Source organism: Filicampus tigris, chromosome 10 (assembly GCF_054856515.1).
Source record: "Filicampus tigris isolate MCC_2025a chromosome 10, RoL_Ftig_1.0, whole genome shotgun sequence".
Lineage (NCBI taxonomy): Eukaryota > Metazoa > Chordata > Actinopteri > Syngnathiformes > Syngnathidae > Filicampus > Filicampus tigris.
Genome location: NC_141226.1, coordinates 9,385,001 through 9,406,440, shown reverse-complemented (window position 1 = coordinate 9,406,440; position 21,440 = coordinate 9,385,001). Strand labels below are relative to the sequence as shown.

Sequence of the window (21,440 nt, the reverse complement as noted above, 5' to 3'; positions counted from 1 at the left end):
TATTATTCATTTATATAACAATTCCCCACATCATCAATCCATTCTTTTTTATCCAGGGGTCGGGTGACATGGGCAGGGGCCTAAAAAGGGAAGTCCAGATATGGCTTAGCCCAGCTACTTCATGGTATCCTGAGATGTACCCAGGACAGCCAAGAGACATCACCAGTCTCTCCAGAGTGTCCTGGACTTCCCCAGGGCCTCCTCCCATTGTCACATGCCCGGAGCACCTCAAAATAGAAGCGTCCACGAGGCATCCTAACCAGATACGCAGGCCACCTCATCTGTGGCTCTACTCTGAGCCCTCCCAGATGACCACATTTCTCACCCTAACCGTAACAGCCCTCTACGCAGGAAACTGATTTCAGCCAATTACATCCATGATCTTGTTCCTTCAGTCATGACCACAACTCGTGACCATAGATGAGTTTGGGAGCAACGTAGATTTACCGGTACATCAAGAGCTTTGACACTCGCCGGTGGGATGTGCCTGGAGCACCTTATAAGGGGGCCATCCAGGAGACATCCAAACCAGATGCCCAAGCCACCTCATCAGGCTCCTCTACTCTGAGTCCCTCCTGGATGACTTCTCAACCTCTCTTTAAGTGATAGACCGGTCACCTTGCAGAGTAAACTAATTTCCCCCTCTTGTATCTGTGTTCTTGTTCGTTCGGTCATGATCCACAGATCACATCCATAGGTGAGAGCTTTTCGGCTAAGCTCCTTGTTCCCCATGTTAGACCAATGCAGTGTCCGCATCACTGCAGATGCTGCAACAATCCGCCTGGTGATTTCCTACTCAGTTTTTCCCAAGATACTTGAACTCCTCCACTAGAGGCAGGATATCATTCCTGACCCATAAACAGCATTCCACCCTTTCCCGACTGAGGACCATTGTCTCAGATTTGGAGGTCCTCATCCCAAACTGCTTTACACTCGTCTGCGAAGTGCTCCAGTGAGAGTTGAAGATCGCAGTGAATAGGAGCCAACAGAACTACAGTATATCATCTGCAAAAAGCAGAGACACTGTACTAAGGCCAGCGAACTGGACCCCCTCAACACCTCATCTGTGCCTGGAAATTCTCTCCATAAAGATTTTTTTCAGAATTGGTGACAAAGGCCAGCCTTGGCTGGGTCCAACCCTCAGTGGAAATTAACCAGACTCAATTGATTTGCCGGAAGTATTGGACCAACCTCTGACACTGGTTGTACAGGAACAGAACAAGCCCCCACTGGTCTGTTTGGGGGACACGCTCGAATGCCTGCACAGGGAGAATCCCCATGTACCCTCCACATTCATGCAGCCGGGTAGAGCAGGTCCACTGTTCCACAGCCAGGATGAAAACCACACTGCTCTATCTGAATCTGAGTCGACTTCCTGATGGAACCTCCTCTCCAGAGCCTAGGTTGTCAACTCCTACAAGAAAATTGGGTTCTTAGCTTCAGAAAATTATTTTACCCTGTACCGCACACCGTATTTCAGGGGTGATTAATTTCAGCTCTGTTGACGGACATTGCCACCCTACTTCTGCCCTCCCCTGTGTCAGATGATGACATGTATGAAATACCACATTGCAGGTCTTTCGAATGCATTGTTGCACCTGCAGCAAACATTTTCAGAGCATCCCTTATTTACTTGTCACAATTTTCATACCGTCTCCTTGCAAGTAATAGTGTTTGAATTTCTTTCAGTACAACAGAAAAGAAAGGCTTAATCTACCTTGGGTATTTTGGCAAACCACTGTTGCTTTCTTGAAAACTGCTCATGATTGTATTCTACTGTAGTGATATTCTGGTCATGGAGTAAGGGTTAACATTTACAGTATTTGTAGCCTATACACAATACATTATGATAGATGTGTCATCAAGAGTGATGGGTTTGGTTGAAGCAGGAATACTGGAGTTACAGCCTCTGAGCCGTCTGATCCTTCCTCCCACTCAATTATTGCAGCACTCATCTTTTTTTTTTTTTTTTACATTTTTATCTGCAACTCCCAGTCTCCCACATCATATTTAAGCCACATCCTCAGAAAACAAATACAGATGATTGAGTATCACAGTACATCATAATTCTCTCACACAGATGTAAAAACTGTGAATGCTCCTTTTAGCGTCGTTTTTGGCAGTCATGGATTTTGGATACATAGTGGCTAAAAACTGCAGTCCAGATTTATTGCTGCTTGGTTCAAGTATGGGTAGTTTCCCATATGGTGCCTCTTTGCTTCTCTCTCATTGAGCCAGGAGCAATGAAAATAGATGCGCTGCATTCCCTGTGTGCGGGTGTTTCCCACCAATGATGTGAGGTGAATTCCTTCCAAACCAGGTTTTACGGAATCTAAGATTTATGGGCAATCGAATTCCCTGAATACTATTCATTCACGCTTACATCCATTTATTGTATTCTGTCCATACATAAAATTAGTGGAAAATGACATTATATTATTCTTGATAAATTCCCTCAAAATTAGATCTGAGTGTTCATTCTAGCTATAAATGTGACTAGCAGTAGTACAGTTGTGTCTGGGTGGGGGCAGGGAGTAAATCTGCAGGACAATAAGGTTGCTAGGGATATAAGCATTGCAGCAATGCTGAAAAATATGAGGTGGACCTGTTGACATTGTGCTGCTTGGATACGGCAGTAGTGGCAGTCTGCGTCATCATCTTAGAAACAGAAGCTTTGCTTTGATGACATTTTTTGTGGCTAAATGCAAATTGAGGGTGTAGCTTGTTGTTTGTCACGATTAGCAAATGGGAGACTAAAGTCTGCAGAGTTTGATTAACAAAATGGCAGTGAGATTTCATGCACTTATAACTATTAATCCTTATCGAATGGTGCGTAAACAGTTTCTGAATATTTATTGTATTCCGAAATGCATTGAGATAGTGAAACTAAAGACAAACAGGGAGATGGAGCAGTAAAAGAGACTGCATGTCGGATTTAGTGCCTGCTCAGCAAGAGCTATTTTTAGATCTTAGGAAACAAAGACACAGAATTGCCTTTCTTCCCCTTTAATCTAAATTCACCTCCAAATGTTACATTCAAGGGTAGCATACAATCATTGTTGCGATATTTAGATTAAAACATGAAAAGCAAACGTCTACCTTATTTGCCAGTGAATAATTTTTTTCCCTCATTGTGCGAGATTTGTTTCTTTTTTACTGTGGGTTTGCTATTTTTCCAAGGCTACATCTAGGCCTGGGTATAAACTGATTGGGAAGGAGTGGAGATTTCGAGTAATATACAGTACAGTACTGTTTTCTTTGCTCATTGGCTGTATGGGGCAGTGCAAGCAGAACAATGATTATTACTCCCAACTCATAGAATGATCTGAATTATGCAGAACATCAATCCATACATTTTCTGAACCGCTTAACAATGATCATTATACCGTGGCTTGCCAAAGTATTCCCCCCATTTGAAACTTTGGACTTTTGCCACATTTTAGGCTTCAAACATAAAGATAAGATTTGATTTTTTTGGTAAGGAATCAACACCAAATCGGACACAATCGGGAAGTGGAACAAAACTCATACAATATTTTAAACCTTTTTTTTTAGAAATAAAAAACTGAAAAGTGGGGCGTGCAAAAGTATTTGGGCTCCCTGAGTCAATATAACCACCTTTATCTGTGATTACAGTTGCAAGTCTTTTGGGGTATGTCTCAGTTTTGCACATCTAGAGAACATCTAGAGAAATTTTGAAACAAATCAGATTTAGCTCAGGTAGATTAGATGGGGAGCATTTGTGAACAGCAGTCTTCAGATCTTTCCACAGATTCACAATTGGATTCAGGTCTGGATTTGACTTGGCCATTCTAACACCTATGTTTAATTTTTAATCATCCCATTGTAGATTTTGCTTTATGTTTAGGATCATTGTCTTGTTGGAAGGTAAACCTCCGTCCCAGTCTCAGTTTTGCAGACCTCTGCAGGTTTTCTTCCAAAATGGCCTTCCATTTGACTATCTTCCCATCAACTCTATCTTCCCAGTCCTTGCTGGTGAAAAGCACCTTGAGACCATGATGCTGCCACCACCATGTTTGACAGTTGGGATGATGTTTTCAGGGTGATGTGCCGTGTTACTTTTATGTCAAACATAACATTTTTCATTTAGGCCCAAAAGTTCCATTTTGGTCTCATGTGACAAGAGCATCTTCTTCTGCGTGTTTGTTGTGTCTCCCAGGCGGCTTGGCAAACTTCAAACGGGACTTTTTATGGTTGTCTTTGAGAAATGCTTTCTTCTTCCCACTCTTCTATAAAAGTCAGATTTATGTAGTGTGTCGAATTTTCAGTTGACAAAAGTGACAATGAGGTGGCTAAAAACGGGTGGATTATGCTGTTTAAATCATATTCCACAAACACAAGAATAATCAGAATGCCATGTTTAGACTAGTGAAGGCGCATAGAACATACAGTATTATTGAAAAGATTTTTTGTTGACTTCCTCTTTAAAGCTTGTGAAATCTTTTCATCTCCTAATCCTGCTTTAAACGTCTTCAAACTGTATCTCGGACATGCCTGGTGTGTTCCTTGGTCTTCATAATGCTGTTTGTTCTGCAATATTGTTTTACCAGACCTCTTGCCATCCCAGAGCAGGTGCATTTACACTGAGATTAGATTACACACAGATGGACTATTTATAATCATCAGTCATTTAATTTTGGTCAACATTGGATCATCAGGGAACTTGTGGAGTGAGTGGCTGCACTGACAAAAGGGGCCGAATAATATCGTACACCTTACTTTTTCTTTTTTTTAAAACATTATTTTTCTAAAAAAAAAAAAATGTAAATATCGGATGAATTTTGTTCCACTTCACGAGTGTGTCCCACTTGGTGTTGAGTCTTCATAAAAATTTCCAATTTTATATCTTTATAGACTCAAGCACGGTCGCGACCCTCGTGAGGATAAAGTGGCTCAGATAATGGATGGAATGGATGTGTCATCAGGTAAAAATGTTCAAAGGGGCCGAATACTTTTGCAAGCCAATGTAGACACCTCTGTGATCTGCTGTATAGGCTTCTGCTGTAACGGACAGCTCTCATAAAAACAAAGAGAGCATTAGCAAAGATTGTAGCCAAGATCGTTGATCTTCAATAATAGGTCACATATATATATACATAGACAAACAACCATTGACTGGAATACAAATATTTCAGAGAAGAAAGATTCATGCTTCAATTAAGTTCTGCACACATACTCAACTCAACTCGAGTAAACTTTATTTATAGAGCACTTAAATAAAACAACCATAGCTGCCAACAAAAGTGCTGTAGGCTACATAAAGTAAAAGTATGACATATGACAACAAAGATGGTTAAAACAATAATTAATTACGTAAAAATGGAAACACAATAAAACATTAAAACAAATATTAAAAAAGTCTCATGCTGAGTCGAAAGCCAAAGAATAAAAAAGTTGAAAGACAAGATTTAATGATTGCCATGAGAGGGGGCTTGCCTAATGTTAATGGAAGATCATCAAGGGAGGGACCGGAAAACCTCATGTTGCATTAATATAATACTTTTTTTTTCCCAATGAAATTGGTTATTGGTTATCTTTTTTTTTCAATTATCTGTGTTGTCTTTAAAATGATAAATATCACAGACTGAACTGGCTGACAACCAGTTCAGGGTGTCCCCCGCCTATACTGCCCATAGACAGGTGGGATAGGCTCCAGCATGCTTGCGCCCCTTGCGAGGATAAGCGGTTCAGATAATGGATGGATGGATGCATCACAGATGCATGATTTGCGCAGAAATTGCCCAATTATTTGGAAATTTAGGATCCACAGGACTGTAGCTAACCTCCTTGGACATGTCCGCAGGAGGAAAATTAATGAAAAATTAAACAGACTGATAATACGAATGTTAACATAATCAACCTGCAAAGAAATTAAAGGTGATCTTACATCAGTGTCAGATCACATCATCCATGAGCCAAAAGTGCACTACACAAACACATGCGCAGGGTACAATGACTTCCAAGGTATTCTAGAGAGAAATGTTTCGCCCAGTGCGCAAAACTATAGGTCTCAGTCTTTGGTCATCGGTCTTGCAACTGGATAATGACTCAAAATACGCACTTAGAAACATCCAACAATGGCTAAACTATGAGCCCTGATCTAAATCCTATTGAACAACTGTGGAAGGAGCTGAAACATGGAGAAAGCACCCTTTAAGCCTATGACAACTAGAGCAGTTTCCTCATGAAGCGTGGGTCAAAATACCTGCTGAGAGGCCCACAACTCTCATCGAAAGTTAAAAAGGGTTAAGTTAAGGGTACTTCATTTTTGTCTAGGCCTGTTTCATGAGTTTGTTTTTTAAAATAATTTTGTTGAACCACAATTCAAAAACAATGTTTGATTTTCATAGGTTAAGTATTTTTTTAATTGTTTTTTTTTTCAGAATTTATTTTATTAAATGTATATTTCATTTTATGTTTGTCAGATTGAAATTATTTCTGTGACCACTGTTTTTTTTTTCCCAACAATTGTGTCCATGTGTGTATATGATTTCAACCTCTTCTGACTTCACCAGGTTTTCAAGTGGGCACCCACTGCTTTATTGTGGTTTCGTCTACTAAGCCACAACACCATGGCACAGAGGGGGTTAACAGCAGAACCAGCATCCTTGAAGCCTGGTTCCGCCACGGCGCATTTCCTTTCAGCCATAGCCATCTGAATGCTCTCTGCCTGCTTTGAAATCCCCCCCATCCCCGACCCCGAGCAAACCATGTAATCTCCAGAGTGGCTGTCCAGGGAAGCCCCTCCACAGTTGTAGATTCCAGACTCTCCACCTCCTCTGCTGGTTTTTAAAGATGAGGGACACCAGTTCAGGATAGACCCCAGCACAACTGTGACCTCAGTGATAAAGCGGTAGAGAAAATGGATGCATGGAACTAATTGTTTAATTTAATAATTTTATTATATTAATAAAATAAAATATTTTGCATCCACTTATTTTTTTCACTTCAACTATGAAATAACCTGGCCCAGCTATCTATTTTAAAAATAGTAATATCGCCTTGGAAAACAAAAGCTTGTCCACCCCTTGAATAGTATATGCAGTCTTTTGCATTTATATTGTGGAAAAGACAGATCTAATCAAATATTGTCATAAGGAATGTATAATCTGTTAAGAAACTTGGTCTTAAGCACGAGGAGACACTCCATACATGCAGCAGTAGTGAGTTTGTTCCTGTTAGGTTGGAGAGACACCCTGTGGCACAAAATGGTAACATCTTGAAGGCATTGCTTTTAAGGTGCCCGAGTACGGTGCACAGTACACATAGTAAAGGTAGCGATGTTTGAAATAACAGATCATGGATTCCCCCGATGAGGTACCAGTGCCTGAAAAAAACATAGCAACAGGCCCAGACTGGTGCCAGTCACAACCAGCCATTCATTCACTGTGCTGGGACCAAATCATTTGAAGCGTGACAACACTGAACGGACTCAAGTTACTTACACAGGTATGGTAGGCATCCTGTTTGCTTCGGGTAAGAGTTTAAATATGAGGTGACCAGCTGCCGGCCCCGGGAGACCAGAACAATTTGGAAAAGCCACTGTTGACAGTTGTAGCCAAAGTCTGGATTATCATAACAGCCCATCAGGAAGAAGTAGGATTTTAAAGACTGCACTGCATCAATAGTCATCACTATTCCTTTATGTACAATGAAATATCATGCAGCTATTAATAAAGCAAAAAAAAAAAAAAGAAAGTTGACAGATGAGCACTATATGTGGCCTATAAGAGGCTATATAGATGGTCTCCCAATATCACATTCAGTAGTTTAATATTCAAAGGATTTACTGGTTAATCTTCATGGCATGCTCGTGCATATTGGATTGAATGACATGTTTATTATTTATCAACGTTCCCCTTGACTGGGGAATATTAATATTGTCTAATACCCATTAAGATTATATTTTATTATGTGTCAATAAAATGCTCTTTACTTTTGGAGTTTGGCCAAATGTAGTAAGCAATTATGAGTCATAAATCAAAGAATGATTACAAGTTGCTTTTAATTCAGGCTTTATATTGTTTATACACTTCAGGTAGGTGTTCACTTCCCACCCTCGAAGTCAGCGGGCGTGTTGGTCAGTTGTGGCTATTTAAAGTCATCAAACACAAGAACACCTGACAGTAAAGCAATAATCACTGGAAGGACAAGGCAAAAATACATGCTGACACATTCTTCATCAAAGAGCGCGTTGATAGCAAAAGTGTGCTTTGAACGACCAAGCACACAAAGTGGGAGGAAACACCATCAAAATCAAATAGTTTTTATAAATTACAAAGAGGACACATTATATCGGTGTAAAGTAGTCAGTCTGGGGAGTTATTTGAATTTATGTTCACCTTTGTTTGATGTTACCATCTCTATGAGCTTTGCAACGGAGCTCCAAGAAAAAAAAATACAAATAGAAATAAACACCTGCTTTACAGTTATGTTGTCTGTCACATGCCATCAAGATTTGCCACTCATCCACTCACGCTTTCAAGACGGGAGAGCGGCAACTGCAAGAAATGTGAACCAAGCCACATCAGTCACATCTATACAGGATATACGTATACTGTAAGGTCAGTTGATAGTGTATGTATGTGTCAGACTTAAGATATGTGGTTTCTTAACTTAGAACAGGTGGTCTGAAGTCTGAACAATAAGTTCCTGCTGGGTGAAGTCACACATTGCAAGAACGTGAAGCATCTATCATGTAGATTTTGCTCATTGGGCTAGTATTACATATGGCAATACTCATGCTCTACATTTTGTCTTCAGTCGTGCCTTGAGATATGAGTTTAATTCGTCCCCTAACCATGTACATAACTCAAAACAATGATGCATTTCATTGGTTAAGAGACTGAGAAGTGGATTGAAAAAAGAGCATGACGTAAACGCTCTCTAGCTTTAAAGGGAGAAACCTGCAACAGTGCTCCTGGCTCTAGTGGAAGAAGCGCGATTATGCGCTCCCGGCCTTAATGGGTTCATTAATTGACTGTCTATATGTGTTCAAGATGCGGAGAGGGTTATGATACCGCCACATTCTGTAGATGCTATTCATTAGCCCTTATACGGCAATTCTCATTCTGTGTTACAATTAAACTAGCGGGCTTAAAGGATTGCGGTTGTTACAAATACACAATGCGTAATTGTTGCTGTTTAATAATTTGACAGTTAACGTCACCTGGAAGTTTAATTGAACATCTTAAAGCCTAGGGTCCGCTGATAGTGTAGTGGTACACACGCCCGAGTTGTGTGCGGGCAGCGTGGGATCGATTCCCGCTCAGTGACAGTGTCTATGTGTGCCCTGCGACTGGCTGGCGACCAGTTCGGGGTGTAGTCTGCCTTCGCCCGTTGACGGCTGGGATAGGCTCCAGCAACTCCCCGCGACCCTGTATAGGATAAGCGGTTTGGAAGATGACATGACATGACATGACATGACATGACATCTTAAAGCCTCTTTTTTCCCCCAAGAATCTTTCTCTATCTGTCAAATTGAAATGCTTGTTGTTAAATGAGTAGAAGAAATCGGCTGAACAATGGCTCATATTTAAAAAAACTCATAAGATGGTTCACTCATATTTCAAAGCACTACTGTATTATACAATACAATAAAATACAACACAACGTTAACCTAATAGGATAATTGCCTAAGTGAATATTTTCTGAAATCCTGAACAATCCAGTTGCCTTGCAGGTTACCATGACCTGGATGATTGAGAATCTAGATGGAAATAAATCAACACCATTTTTAGTAAGCATATATATCTTTTTATGTTTTAAATTGATATTTTGACAGTATAACTTAAAAATGACTTAGGCAATTACTATAAGCTAACACCAATCATGTACTGTAAATCAAAAATGTAATGAGTCACTTTATTCATTCATTACTCCTATAATCCATTGTTAGATGGCAAATCACATCTTGAAATCATTTCTGGAAGATTCAAATTTTGCTTGAATATCTCAAGTCCCGCCTCCATTCTGTTGGAGCTGCCCTGGAGGCTTCTGCAAGGTTAGACTCAAAGAGACTCCCAGCCCTTTCCTCTAAATCATTCAGAAGAATGACACGAGCAAGTCCTTATGAGCTTATTGACAGGAAGTCACCTGTCACAGTAAGTCCAGCCTCTGTACAATGTGGAGCATGGCGAACAACAAGTGCACCACTCTTACAGGAGTTCACAAGTTTTAGTCTGAAGTTAGTTAGAAGAAAGTTAGTTGAAGGAGTAAGATTGTGATTCTTAAAATGTATGTGTCCATGTTTAGCTGAAATCAATACAGGTATGTGTGGAACTTGAGGCACTTGCGACGCAATGGCCAGCGTGCTCACACGACGGAGAAAAGTTGTAAGGCACGGCGTCAAAATCATGTAAGTGTAATTCTTTGAGGTGGGAATGCATGCAAAATATTACAGAACCTTTCCAGGAAAGCATGATCACTTAAATAGTTTCCTTCAGATGTCTTGTGTCACTCTCATAAACCTTTTCCTGAAGCAGCTGGGAATGTAATACAATGAAAAAAATTTGTCATCGCCCAAAAACTTGTTGGATTGTTTTCGTTCTACTTTGCTCCCAGTGCATCAACTTGTTTCCCCCTTCAGTGAAAACTCTGGGTCTGCTAGTTGTATATTGCATGGTGAATCTAGAATTACTGCATCTGAACTCATTCTAATATTAATTGTAATTCTAATTCAAGTGTGAATACAGTACATATGTGAATAGTGTATATTCGGGGTGTCCAATAATTTTCCCTCGGAGGGAGGTGAGAACTGTGTGATACTCATATAAATTGTATAATCCCCCCATCACATTATTATGTACGGTATACCCAAATTTTCTTGAGTTGTTATAACAAATTTAAATTTAAAGCAGTAGTCATACAAAATAGTAAAAACTTTGAATGTATGAAAAAACAATTTGAATTGGAAAATTGGTTTTGTTTTAACGGATACAAGTGCATTGAATCTCACCGAATCGTTCCACTTTAAAATATATCGAGATATGTTCATTCATTCATACCGAATGTATGTACAAAATGACAACAAGAAACCCTCTCAATCTGAGTCGAACCAGATCGAATCAGATCGTAATTCTACTGAACCGAACCAACAGTTTCGACCTTGGCTCTTAAACGGAACAGTGATTTTACTGGACTGGCAAACTGGTGCTGTTGTTAAATCCATCTGTTTTTATCTTAGGCAGCTGGCTAAGGTAAAGCCTCTCCTTTCTCAACAGCACTTTGAAACAGTAATCCATGTCTTTGTCACTTCTATGCTGGATTACTGTCATGCACTTAATTTTGGAGTTAGCCAATCCACCCTCAAGCACCTGCAGTTGCTCCAAAACGCTGCTGCTCACCTCCAAACTGGTGCTTATAGGAGGGAGCACATAACTCCAACTCTGGCATCCCTTCACTGGGTCCCTGAACATTTTACTGTGTTTTCAAATCTTTAAAATGGTCTCGCCCAACCTTACCTCTCTGAGCTCCTCCACCCCTACGCTCTTGTCTGTGGACCAGACACTACTGGAGGTACCGAGGACTAAGCGAAGGCTTAGAGGGTATCGAGCCTTTTCAGTTTCCGGTCCCTCTCTATGGAATGACCTCCCACTAAACATGAGGCGAGTCCCCTCTCCTCCCATCTTTAAAACTCATCTTAAAGCACACTTTTGTTCTTTGGCTTTGACTCAACATCAGTTTTGTTTTAGTGTTTTGTGCTTTTTACTGTTTTTATGCTATTAATTTCTGAGATTGGCTTCCAACCAATTCAGGGATATGTTCCAGCATGCAGATTGGATAATTGATGGATGGTTGTTATTCATTTATTGTTGTAACTGTCTTTGTTGTTGTATGAATCATTTTTGCTCCATGTACAGCACTTTGTATGCAGCGATTGTTGTTATAACAGTTAGTTGAGTTGATTTCAATGAAACATATCACACCCCATATATCGAGATATGTATTGAATCGTCGTTTATTAGGGAGATGCTAGTGGCTAACCAATATACAGTTACGCTAATGAATTTACATCGCCTGGCAAAATCTGTGACATATAGGCATATTTTGGGGACAGAATGATGCCATTATTTTTTCATTGGCATGTTTTGTTTAATGATTATGCTATTCTGAAAATGATTATGCTATTCTGAAATGATTGGTCACTGATAGTGTAGTGGTACACACGCCTGAGTTGTGTGCGGGCAGCGTGGGATCGATTCCCGCTCAGTGACAGTGTCTATGTGTGCCCTGCGACTGGCTGGCGACCAGTTCGGGGTGTAGTCTGCCTTCGCCCATTGACGGCTGGGATAGGCTCCAGCAACTCCCCGCGAGCCTCTATAGGATAAGGGGTTTGGAAGATGACATGACATATTCTGAAATGCCTTACAGTTTAATTTAAATCGTAGTGTTATGCAGTACATCTTACAAATTCTGCCAGGATATGTTTGCATATGAGCACAACTTAAAATACTTCAATGTACATTAAGAAGGGATTTGGTGGAAAAAAGGCTTGTAACATCTGTAAAAGGTGAGGAAAATTTGTAATTTTGGTAAAGATTTTCTCCCAAAGTGAAAAAAAAAATTATTAGCATGACATTTAGTTTATTTTAGTGGGCCACAGAAAATGATGATGGATCTGGGAAGGCTTGAGTTTGACACATATAAGGTTTGTATACTGTATATAAAATCTGTAGTCGCTGTCGGGCAGAAATCTGGTATGTCAAAATATAGTCAATTCTTTTTTTCACTAATTGGTCTTTCACCGCATTGTCTGTTATTTTTGCCCATTATTAATCAAATTAAAGTCTTTAAAATAGCTGGGGATCAAATCCATTCACTTTCTTGAATGCTTGTCTGAGATGTGTTGTAAAACTCAGCCTCAGCACTCACTTTGTGGGAGCTGTGCAGCATTGTCGCCTCAAGATTGAAAGTCTGGATGTTTTTTAAATAATAACGAGTGAAAATAGTGAGTTTAGATACATTTGAGCCCTGTGTGTTAAAAATGGATTGCTGTAATGTTTTGGTGCAGAAGGAACTGGGAAGCCATGAAGGTATGTTTGCCTGCAGATTCATTTCCACCTTTATACAGTCAGCTCAGCGTTTTATTTATTTCATCAGTCAGGGATGTGGTACTTTTGAGAAAGCATTTGAGAAGATAATGTATCCACGTTCACCAACGTTTGTGAAGTATTAAAGGTTTTTGTCACAGGATGGCTTATTTTTAATTTCCTGAAAAGTAGTGAATTTGGATGTGAGGATTATGCCTGACAGTGATACTATGTAACTAAATAAGTCCCTCATCTTGTTCCACTTTAATGACCCAGACCTAATTACTCATAATGCCTCATATTCATTAACAGCTTCTCCAATAAGGACTGTCTCATGTATGTGCATATGTTTTACATTCATGGTAGGAGCTGCAGAGAGAAAAAGGATCCCCATGCAAGGTGCTGTTGTTTTGCCAAGCGAGGACCCAATGACTTTGTGTTGACAGCATTCATGATCCAGCGGGTAGGTTTTTCACTGCCTCCCAACCATCGTCAGCATTACACCATTCATCTGTCATCTACTTTACATTTTTAGTGTTTCTTTGTGTTCAAAATGGGATGTTTACCTGGTAGCCGTCACCAGGAAGTTAACCATAACTGGAACGATCCCGTTCTGAGAACATAAGAATGAGGGAGCGCAGGATTATTCATAGGTGGAGATATAATCTCTTTAAGTATCGCACCAAATAAGAGTAGACATGCACCAAAGGTAGGTATAGTTTGATTTGTTGTTCCTGTAATTTCTCTGCCAAAGTATTTCATCTTTCATTTCAGGTCTTTCCAGCAATCTCCCTGTTCCACTTCAGTGAGTAAAGGAGGAAGAGGATCATCAAGAAAAATGTTCTTTGTGGCCGGGGCCAAAAATACAGCATCAGGCGTAGGAAATGAAAGGAGGTGAGGAAGGGGCAAGTGGATGGATGTATCAAGAGAAGCTCTGTAAACAAGCACTTAGATTTCCAGGTTGTTATATTTTCTGTGTGGCTTCAACGTAACAATGCAATTCTGTCTCATCCGTTCTGTTATTGTCAGGTCAATTTATCAGAAATTCCGGGAGGTTGATTTACTGGACAAGAAAAAGACTGTGACAGCTCTCAAGCCTGGTGAAGATCGAGCCATTCTCCTGGGTCTCGGAATGATCCTTTCCTCAGTCATGATGTACTTTGTACTTGGGATCACTATATTACGCTCATATGCTGAAAGGTAAAGGTCCACATTGTCATATTCAAAAACTGTACTTTACATGTAAGAAATTGTTACTTTACAACTGTGTTATCTTCACTTGCAAATTTAAATGATAGTGAAATAAAAACTTCTTGAGACAGTGATCCCTGCTTATTTGAGTTGAGCATTTGCAGATTTTTTTTTCGGGAACCTGTCTGCTACTTTCGCTGTTTATGTACTCAAACGAAAGCAATTGCAGTATTGCTTGATGCCATCTGGTGGCATCTTGGTGTCAATGAAGTACTGTGGCACCTTGCGATTCGAGTGACACGATTTATGAGTTTTTCCAAATATGAGCCGTCATTCGGCTGATTTGTATTTTTGTTTTGCTTTGACTTGCAAGCAAAAATTTGAAAAGGGTGAGCGCTGTGCAGCAGCAGTGAACTGAACTCACTTCAAAACAAGCAGCAATTTGGCAGATGGTGAAACAATTTTTAAAAGAGAGGCTTCAAAGATAGTTATTGCTTCTCCCAGTTGAAGTTAACTAAACCTAAAACCAGAAAAATACACATTGTGTATTTAATGCAACCACAAGTCTGCTTAGACGCAAAATGCCATTAATGTTGCAGTATTATAACCCTTTGTACAATGGGAATTTGAAGATTTGTAGCATCACAGATAATATAAAAATAATCACATGCATATATTATTTGTCCTCTGCAAAGAATGACTAATTTTTGCAGCTTACTGAGGAGTTTTGACCAGCTCTGTGTATCTCCGTATGTCATTATTATACTCCTCCAAGTTGGCCAAGGCACTCACACTAGAAAGAGCAGTATAACGGGCTTTGAGTTGAAGCAAAAAAATGTGGCAAAAACTTTTTAATTCATTACATTTTTTTTATTATGTCATTGGTATGTGTTTTTGCTGTTAAGTGTAATATTATAGAGTGCTATTGTTTGTATTAAAACATCTTGCATCTAAACTAAACTCCTATCTCAAGGCACCACTGTATGTTCAAGTGATTTCATTTAGAAATAATAAGTAGTGCTTAGCTGCCGTCTTGTGGCATCTGTAGGTAATTAAAAACAAATATGGTGGTGGGGCGTCAAGTGAATAGCCGGGGGTTCACTCTTTTAAGCCTAGAAAAAAATCTTCTGTCAAATCTTTGACTGTTTTTTTTTTTGGTGTTGTTGTTTTGTAATTTACATTAAATTTGCACCTCCATTTAAATGTCAAAACAGTGCGTGGACAGAGGAAGGTGTGTGCGTTGTTGTCAACTCCACGGTCACGGCAGACATTAACTGTTCCTACAACTGTGGCTCAGACTGCTGGCGAGTCTCCAAATACCCCTGCCTGCAAGTCTATGTGAACGTCAACAACACAGGCCGCATCAGTCGATTATCTCACAATGAAGAGACACAGGATGCCAGCTCGGAAGTGAGTAGTACGCGAGGATTTACTTTATAGGATTTGGAGTTAGGCAGCTAAACAGGTGGACAACTGCTCACATCCAATCCTTTTGTTGCAGTGTTTTTATGTGCCCAGGTGCCAGAAGGACAGTGCCCAAATGCACACCATGATCATGAACATATCCGAGCATCTGAAGGCCAACCAGCAGGTTACCTGCTACTACGACCCAAGCGAGCAGCAGGAGATGGTTCTCCTGACTCGTCTGTATGACCACACGGTCGTTTTCCACTCTCTGATGTGGCCCTCGTGCATCTTCGTGGGAGGGGCGCTCATAATTGTTATGGTCAAGCTCACCCAGTACCTCTCCAGGTTGTGTGAAGAGATCGGGAAGATCAAGACGTGAAGCATCTGACATCAAATGTAAAAGTGGAGAACCAAATGAGCATTCTAAGAAGTTATGCCTTTGGCTCAAGCACTTGGGGCAGCTGACTCTCTCAGGATTGAGGATATGATTGAATCACCGTTCCTAAAGAGCAAACTGTCACCTGTGGCGGTTACAAGGAAAACGAAAATCATTTAGAGACTGTTTACAGGTTTTCTGTCTGCAATATGAAATATTTTGCATGAGAGATATGTGACATATAAGACGGTCCCAAACTTGTCCATAATTTATATGAGAAATCATGTGATTTTTGACATTGTTCTTTTACCGCCGTATAATTCAGAAAACAGAATAATGTGCCCGTTACTATTCAAGTGACCAAACCAAAACAGTAGGTCTCGCCAGTCTTTTATTACATGAGGATCATCTTCTTACTTTCTACTTCTTTTTTATTTATAATTCTATGCATTTTCTATTAGAAGTGAAATTCCTTTTTGTATGCAGCATTATAATGTCAGTTGGAATGATATATACTTGGTTACTTTCATGGTACAAGAAGGGGTGAGCAGATTTATTGGGCATTTTTTTCAACATTACTCACAAAAAGTGCATCACATCGTTGGCCTCTTTAAACTCTTTGTAAAGTCAAAATATGTGTCCTCTAAATTTGACAGACCATAGAGAACAGAGTTGTTGACAATCACGGCTGACCTGTTTTCTGAATCTGAGCCGTGATTGGTCGTTGTGAGCTCTTGTGATATCATTTTCAGTCGACAGAAGACAAAATGGCTGCCCCCATAGATTGCTATAAACGAGTGCATTTTGCTGCTTAACTTATATTCCACAAATGCAAAATTAATCAGAATACCGTGTTTCAACTAGTGGGCCTGCTGGGAACATATTCTTGAAAAAAATATTTGGGGTTGACTTCAACTTTAAGTACATTTCAGAGGGTCCTTTTTTTTGTTTGTTTTACTTTTACTTAAGGAATCATATCAGTACTTCGACTTAAGTCGTGTTTGTTTATCACCTGTTATGTGAAGCACATTGAAATGTGCTACATAAATAAATGTTTGATGAAACTGTGATATTTCATTTTTCCATATTCATTTTTGTACACGCAATTGTTGTGTTCATCCTCAGTTTATTAAGGTGTTCTAAATGGTACTTTGAACATACAAGCACAGGTACTATTTATGCTTGAAATGGTGATATACATGAGGCTATTTTTGAACACGACATTTTATATTAAATTCTAATAAAGTGCATCATGATTTTTCCAATAGGCACCCTACAGCTGAACGGCAAAATTCACAAATGGCATTTGATCCATATATCAACCTAAAACATTTCAAGGACATCCACCTCTACGCCTTTTTGTGACTCGTTCAGTCTCTCTGGTTGTAGTGCATTTTAGGTTCCACCTGAAATGTCATCTGAAAGCCGAGTATCCCCCACTTTTTGTGAGTAGTGTATTCCAAAAATCTGATGATACAATAGTTTTTTGGAGCTGGTTTTTAGACGTTTTTTGGAGCTGGTTTTTAGACGTTTTTTGAACAAAACATGTCCTTTATTGCTATTAACTCCTACAAAAGCAGGTATGTGTGTATCCCCCACTGAGTGGCTGTCGGAAGTGGGCACTCAAAGAGCCTCTTGATTGTGTATTTTTAGTGACGATGGAGCCGGTGTTTTCCATGATTCACTATGTTTGCATTTTTTTACCTTAACACAATAAACCACTACTGATGACGTAGAACACATATCCTAGTTTTAATCATGGTGAAATTTCTAGAAAAAGCAAATTCACGTGTTAAATACTCAGTCAACTTTTCCTGAATTCATAGTGGACAACTATATGCTGTATCACCATGTGAGTGTACCTGTATTTAATAAAAAATGAATAAATTAAAGCCACGTGGGAAATGGCTATGTTTGCACTGCGGTGCTCAAATTTTTGAGTCCGGATCGGGCTGTCAACAGAAACTTGGCTGGCCACAGTGCATACTTTTTTTGGGGTAAATCTTTGTTTGCCCTAGAAAGATGTGTGGACTTCATTTGCGGCAGTCTCTGTATTGTGATGAAGATATTAGACATCACTATCCCAGGCAGTAACATTTAGACAAAGCAATTACCTATTATTGCTGTGTTTGTGCTTTGAGTCTTTTACATCTAGCACCTTGATATGCAGCTACAGGTGTTCTGGTAGATGTTGGTTTTCTTTTTGTAAAGCCTTATTGGTCTTCGGAAGATGTATGGATTTCCTTCATGGCAGCTAATGTTTCCTTTCTACATCGAAGCGTGTCTGCGTTTTGTGACCATTAGGAAGTTTGAATCTGATCGAAATCGGAATGGTCCCTCAAGGGTCAGTCTTTGAACTCATTTTGTTCAGCCTGTATATGCTACCCTTGGGTCAAATTCTCCAGAACACAAATGTTGGTTATCATGGCAATGCAGATGATACACACCTATTTTTATCAATATTACCAAATGACACCAGTTCAATTAAGGTGTTGTGTCACTGTCTAAAACAAATTAATACCAGGATGAACTAATATGTCCTTCAACAAAACCAAAACAAAACTGAGCTAATTGTTTTGGCAACAGAGAAAAGAAGACTGCTGTGAGTAAACACTTGGATACACTGTCTTTAAAAGTTTAAGACCAAGTCTGAAACCTTGGGGTGCTGATTGATTCGGATCTGACTTTCAGTAGTCATATCAAATCAATCACTAAAACATCACTGAAAAACATATCCAGATTGAAAGGTTACATGCTCCAAGCAGACCAAGAAAAGCTTATCCATGCTTTTATTTCCAGTAGACTTGATTATTGTAACGGTATTCTGACTGGACTCCCTCAAGAGAGCATCAAACAGCTAACAGCTTATTCAGAACGCTGCAGTTGGGTTCTAACCAGAACGAGATGAGCACATACATATTACTCTAGTCCTAAAGGCTTTGCAGTGGCTCCTGCTCAGCTATGGAATCGATTTTAAAATTCTGCTACTGGTCTATAAATCACTGAATGGTTTACGTCCTGATTACGTTAAAGAGGAAGTCAAACCAAAATTCTTTTGAAGAATATATTCTATGCAAGCCCACTAGTTGAAACAAGGCATTCTGATTCATATTGCGTTTGTGGAATATGAGTTAAACAGCAAAATCTAGCCCTTTTTCCATCTCAGGGGGTGGCCATTTTGTCACTTCTATCGACTGAAAATTACATCACAACTGCTCAGGGCTCAGGTAACCACTAATCATGACAGACCTGTTTTCTGAAGCTGAGCTGTTTATTGGTCGTTACCTGAGCCCTGAGCATTTGTGATGTCATTTTCAGTTGACAGAAGTGACAAAATGGTCACCCCCTGAGATGGACAAAAGGGATGGATTTTGCTGTTTAACTCATATTCTACAAACACAATATTAATCAGAATGCCTTGTTTCAACTCGTGGGCCTGCTGGGAACATATTCTTGAAAAAAATATGTTTGGTTTGATTCCCCTTTAAAGGAATGCTAAGGGAATATAAATCCAGTAGGGCTCCGAGGTCTGCAGATTCAGGTCAATTAGTGGAGCCCAGAGTTCAAAACAAACCTGGTGAAGCAGCATTTAGCTGTTATACTAAACATCATTGAAATAAGCTGCCAACATACAGGTAAGAGAAGTCAACCCCAAGTGAAAATGCTTTTAAATCCAGAGTAAAAAACTAAGCTCTTTTCCCATACCGATGATTAAGATCTTTAAAATCAAATCATGTTCTCCAAAATGATGTTGTACTGGACATTCTATTCGTAAGCTACTTGTTTTTCTTGACTTTACTTTGAAATGTCTTTAACTTTTTTGTTTGTAAATGCTTTTAAATGTTATACTATGAATGCTTGAATTACCTCGTGTATGAAATGCGCAATACAGTTCAAATAATTGGATGATTATGTTGTGCTCCAGAAACGGATCAGCATCGTCATTTCCTCTAATAGTGGCTTGTGTGAAAATAACTTTTTTTTAGATTTCATACTCCAGATTTAATTTATTTTTTGTATGCATGTTTGAGTGCCAAATTAACTGATCACCTGGCTCTTGACCATTATTTTGTAATGGCCCTTGACTTTGTATAACTATTTTAAGTTAATTAGTTCATCGTCATTATTTGTTTCCTGTTTCTGTTATGATAAATATTAAAATGTTAGCCAGAAATTGGTGCATTTTCACCAGAGTCATAACTTTTATATTTGTCCCAGTAAAGAATATCGTCTTTAAAATATCCGTTTGGTAAAGGTCTCATCAATGTTTGAAAGTTTTACACATACCTATTACGTACGTTTTTTAAGTTTTTGTTATTAATTTCTATAAAAGTGGGACACGAATTTTCCATTAGAAAAATGAGGGTCCCAGGGAGACACCAGTTCATTACCACTGGTCCAATCGATTAAATACCTCCAGCTTTACATCATTCCCTTTAACAGGAAGATAAACAAGAAGATGTTTCCAGTAAACGCCGCCGTCAACAAGCCGCTTCACTGGGCGGTCCGTCACGAGGAGCCTGCTAGCAGTTAGCTCCGACCAGCTAGCATGCTACCACAGTGTGCCGTTCACTTTGGGGGCATCCCTACGGGAAACATCATGAAGTCGTCTATTATTTCCCGAATCACTACTGGACAATAAGAAGCGTATTTCGGTCATGATTTGGAAGGACTAATGCTTGGACCTCCGATGCAGGCTCGAATGGGATTTGCGCAGTTAGCCGCCGCTGCTAATGATCGTGCTGGATGGCTAGCTTCGCGGCCAACCGGTTCGGACTAGCTCTGTGACCCAGGTAGTTAGCATGAGGTTTTCTTTTTCTTTACCATTTGAAATAAACACGCACCCAGTAACACAATGTATATGGCATTGATGTACACTGGCTTGTGGCTGGGTATCGACGTTTTCCGTATTGCCCGTGACAGTTGATCTGCTTAGACAATTTGCGAATGAACGAAAATGATCTATCATCTAGCATGAGTAGCATAACATAAAGTTTGGAGGGATGACTGGCAAGTTTATGCTTAAAAACATCTTAGCACCGTAAGTCTTACTTTGAGAGAATTGCCAGGATAGAGCTAGTCTGCTAAGACGTTTTCTGGTGAAGACAATTGGATGTGTCCCGTAATTGCAATACTTTCGTGTGTTGGTTGTGAGATGTAACATTATTTTGGTACTTATAAAACTATTATCCAAATTAATGTAGGCAGGTGTGTGTGTATAATTTAAAAGATTAATAGTTACACGATACCAGCATTGTCAAGACGATCTTTAAAAGAAGATTCCAGTGTTATAATTACCATATTCCTAAAACAAACAATGAGAAAGTTATGACTCTTTAAAACTGGTAAAAATGCACCAATTTCTTGCTTACGTTTTAATACAAAGACCATATAGACTATTGAATAAAAGTTCT

At 39.5% G+C, this 21,440-nt stretch overlaps 2 protein-coding genes and 1 pseudogene across 4 annotated transcripts in view; all 3 read left to right on the top strand.

Moving 5' to 3' along the window:
- LOC147140720 (calcium-activated potassium channel subunit beta-2-like) overlaps positions 1–17,105 on the top strand; it is a 29,406-nt gene extending 12,301 nt beyond the window's left edge. The window contains exons 2-7 of one of the 3 annotated variants that reach the window (XM_086043024.1): positions 4,876–4,946; positions 13,419–13,515; positions 13,827–13,946; positions 14,082–14,252; positions 15,458–15,653; positions 15,745–17,105. In XM_086043024.1, the coding sequence (XP_085899150.1) occupies positions 13,891–13,946; positions 14,082–14,252; positions 15,458–15,653; positions 15,745–16,029 (708 nt within the window). In that variant the 5' untranslated portion in view covers positions 4,876–4,946; positions 13,419–13,515; positions 13,827–13,890 and the 3' untranslated portion in view covers positions 16,030–17,105. Of the gene's footprint in view, positions 1–4,875; positions 4,947–6,536; positions 7,833–13,418; positions 13,762–13,826; positions 13,947–14,081; positions 14,253–15,457; positions 15,654–15,744 lie in introns of those variants that run through there. The other 2 variants (XM_086043023.1, XR_015088374.1) reach the window with 2 other exon arrangements.
- LOC147140716 (uncharacterized) overlaps positions 1–21,440 on the top strand; it is a 195,878-nt pseudogene that overhangs the window by 89,954 nt on the left and 84,484 nt on the right.
- LOC147140719 (phosphatidylinositol 4,5-bisphosphate 3-kinase catalytic subunit alpha isoform) overlaps positions 20,372–21,440 on the top strand; it is a 26,228-nt gene continuing 25,159 nt past the window's right edge. Inside the window, exon 1 of the mRNA XM_086042831.1 lies at positions 20,372–20,819. The gene's annotated coding sequence lies outside the window, so the exon portion shown is untranslated. The remainder of the gene's footprint in view (positions 20,820–21,440) is intronic.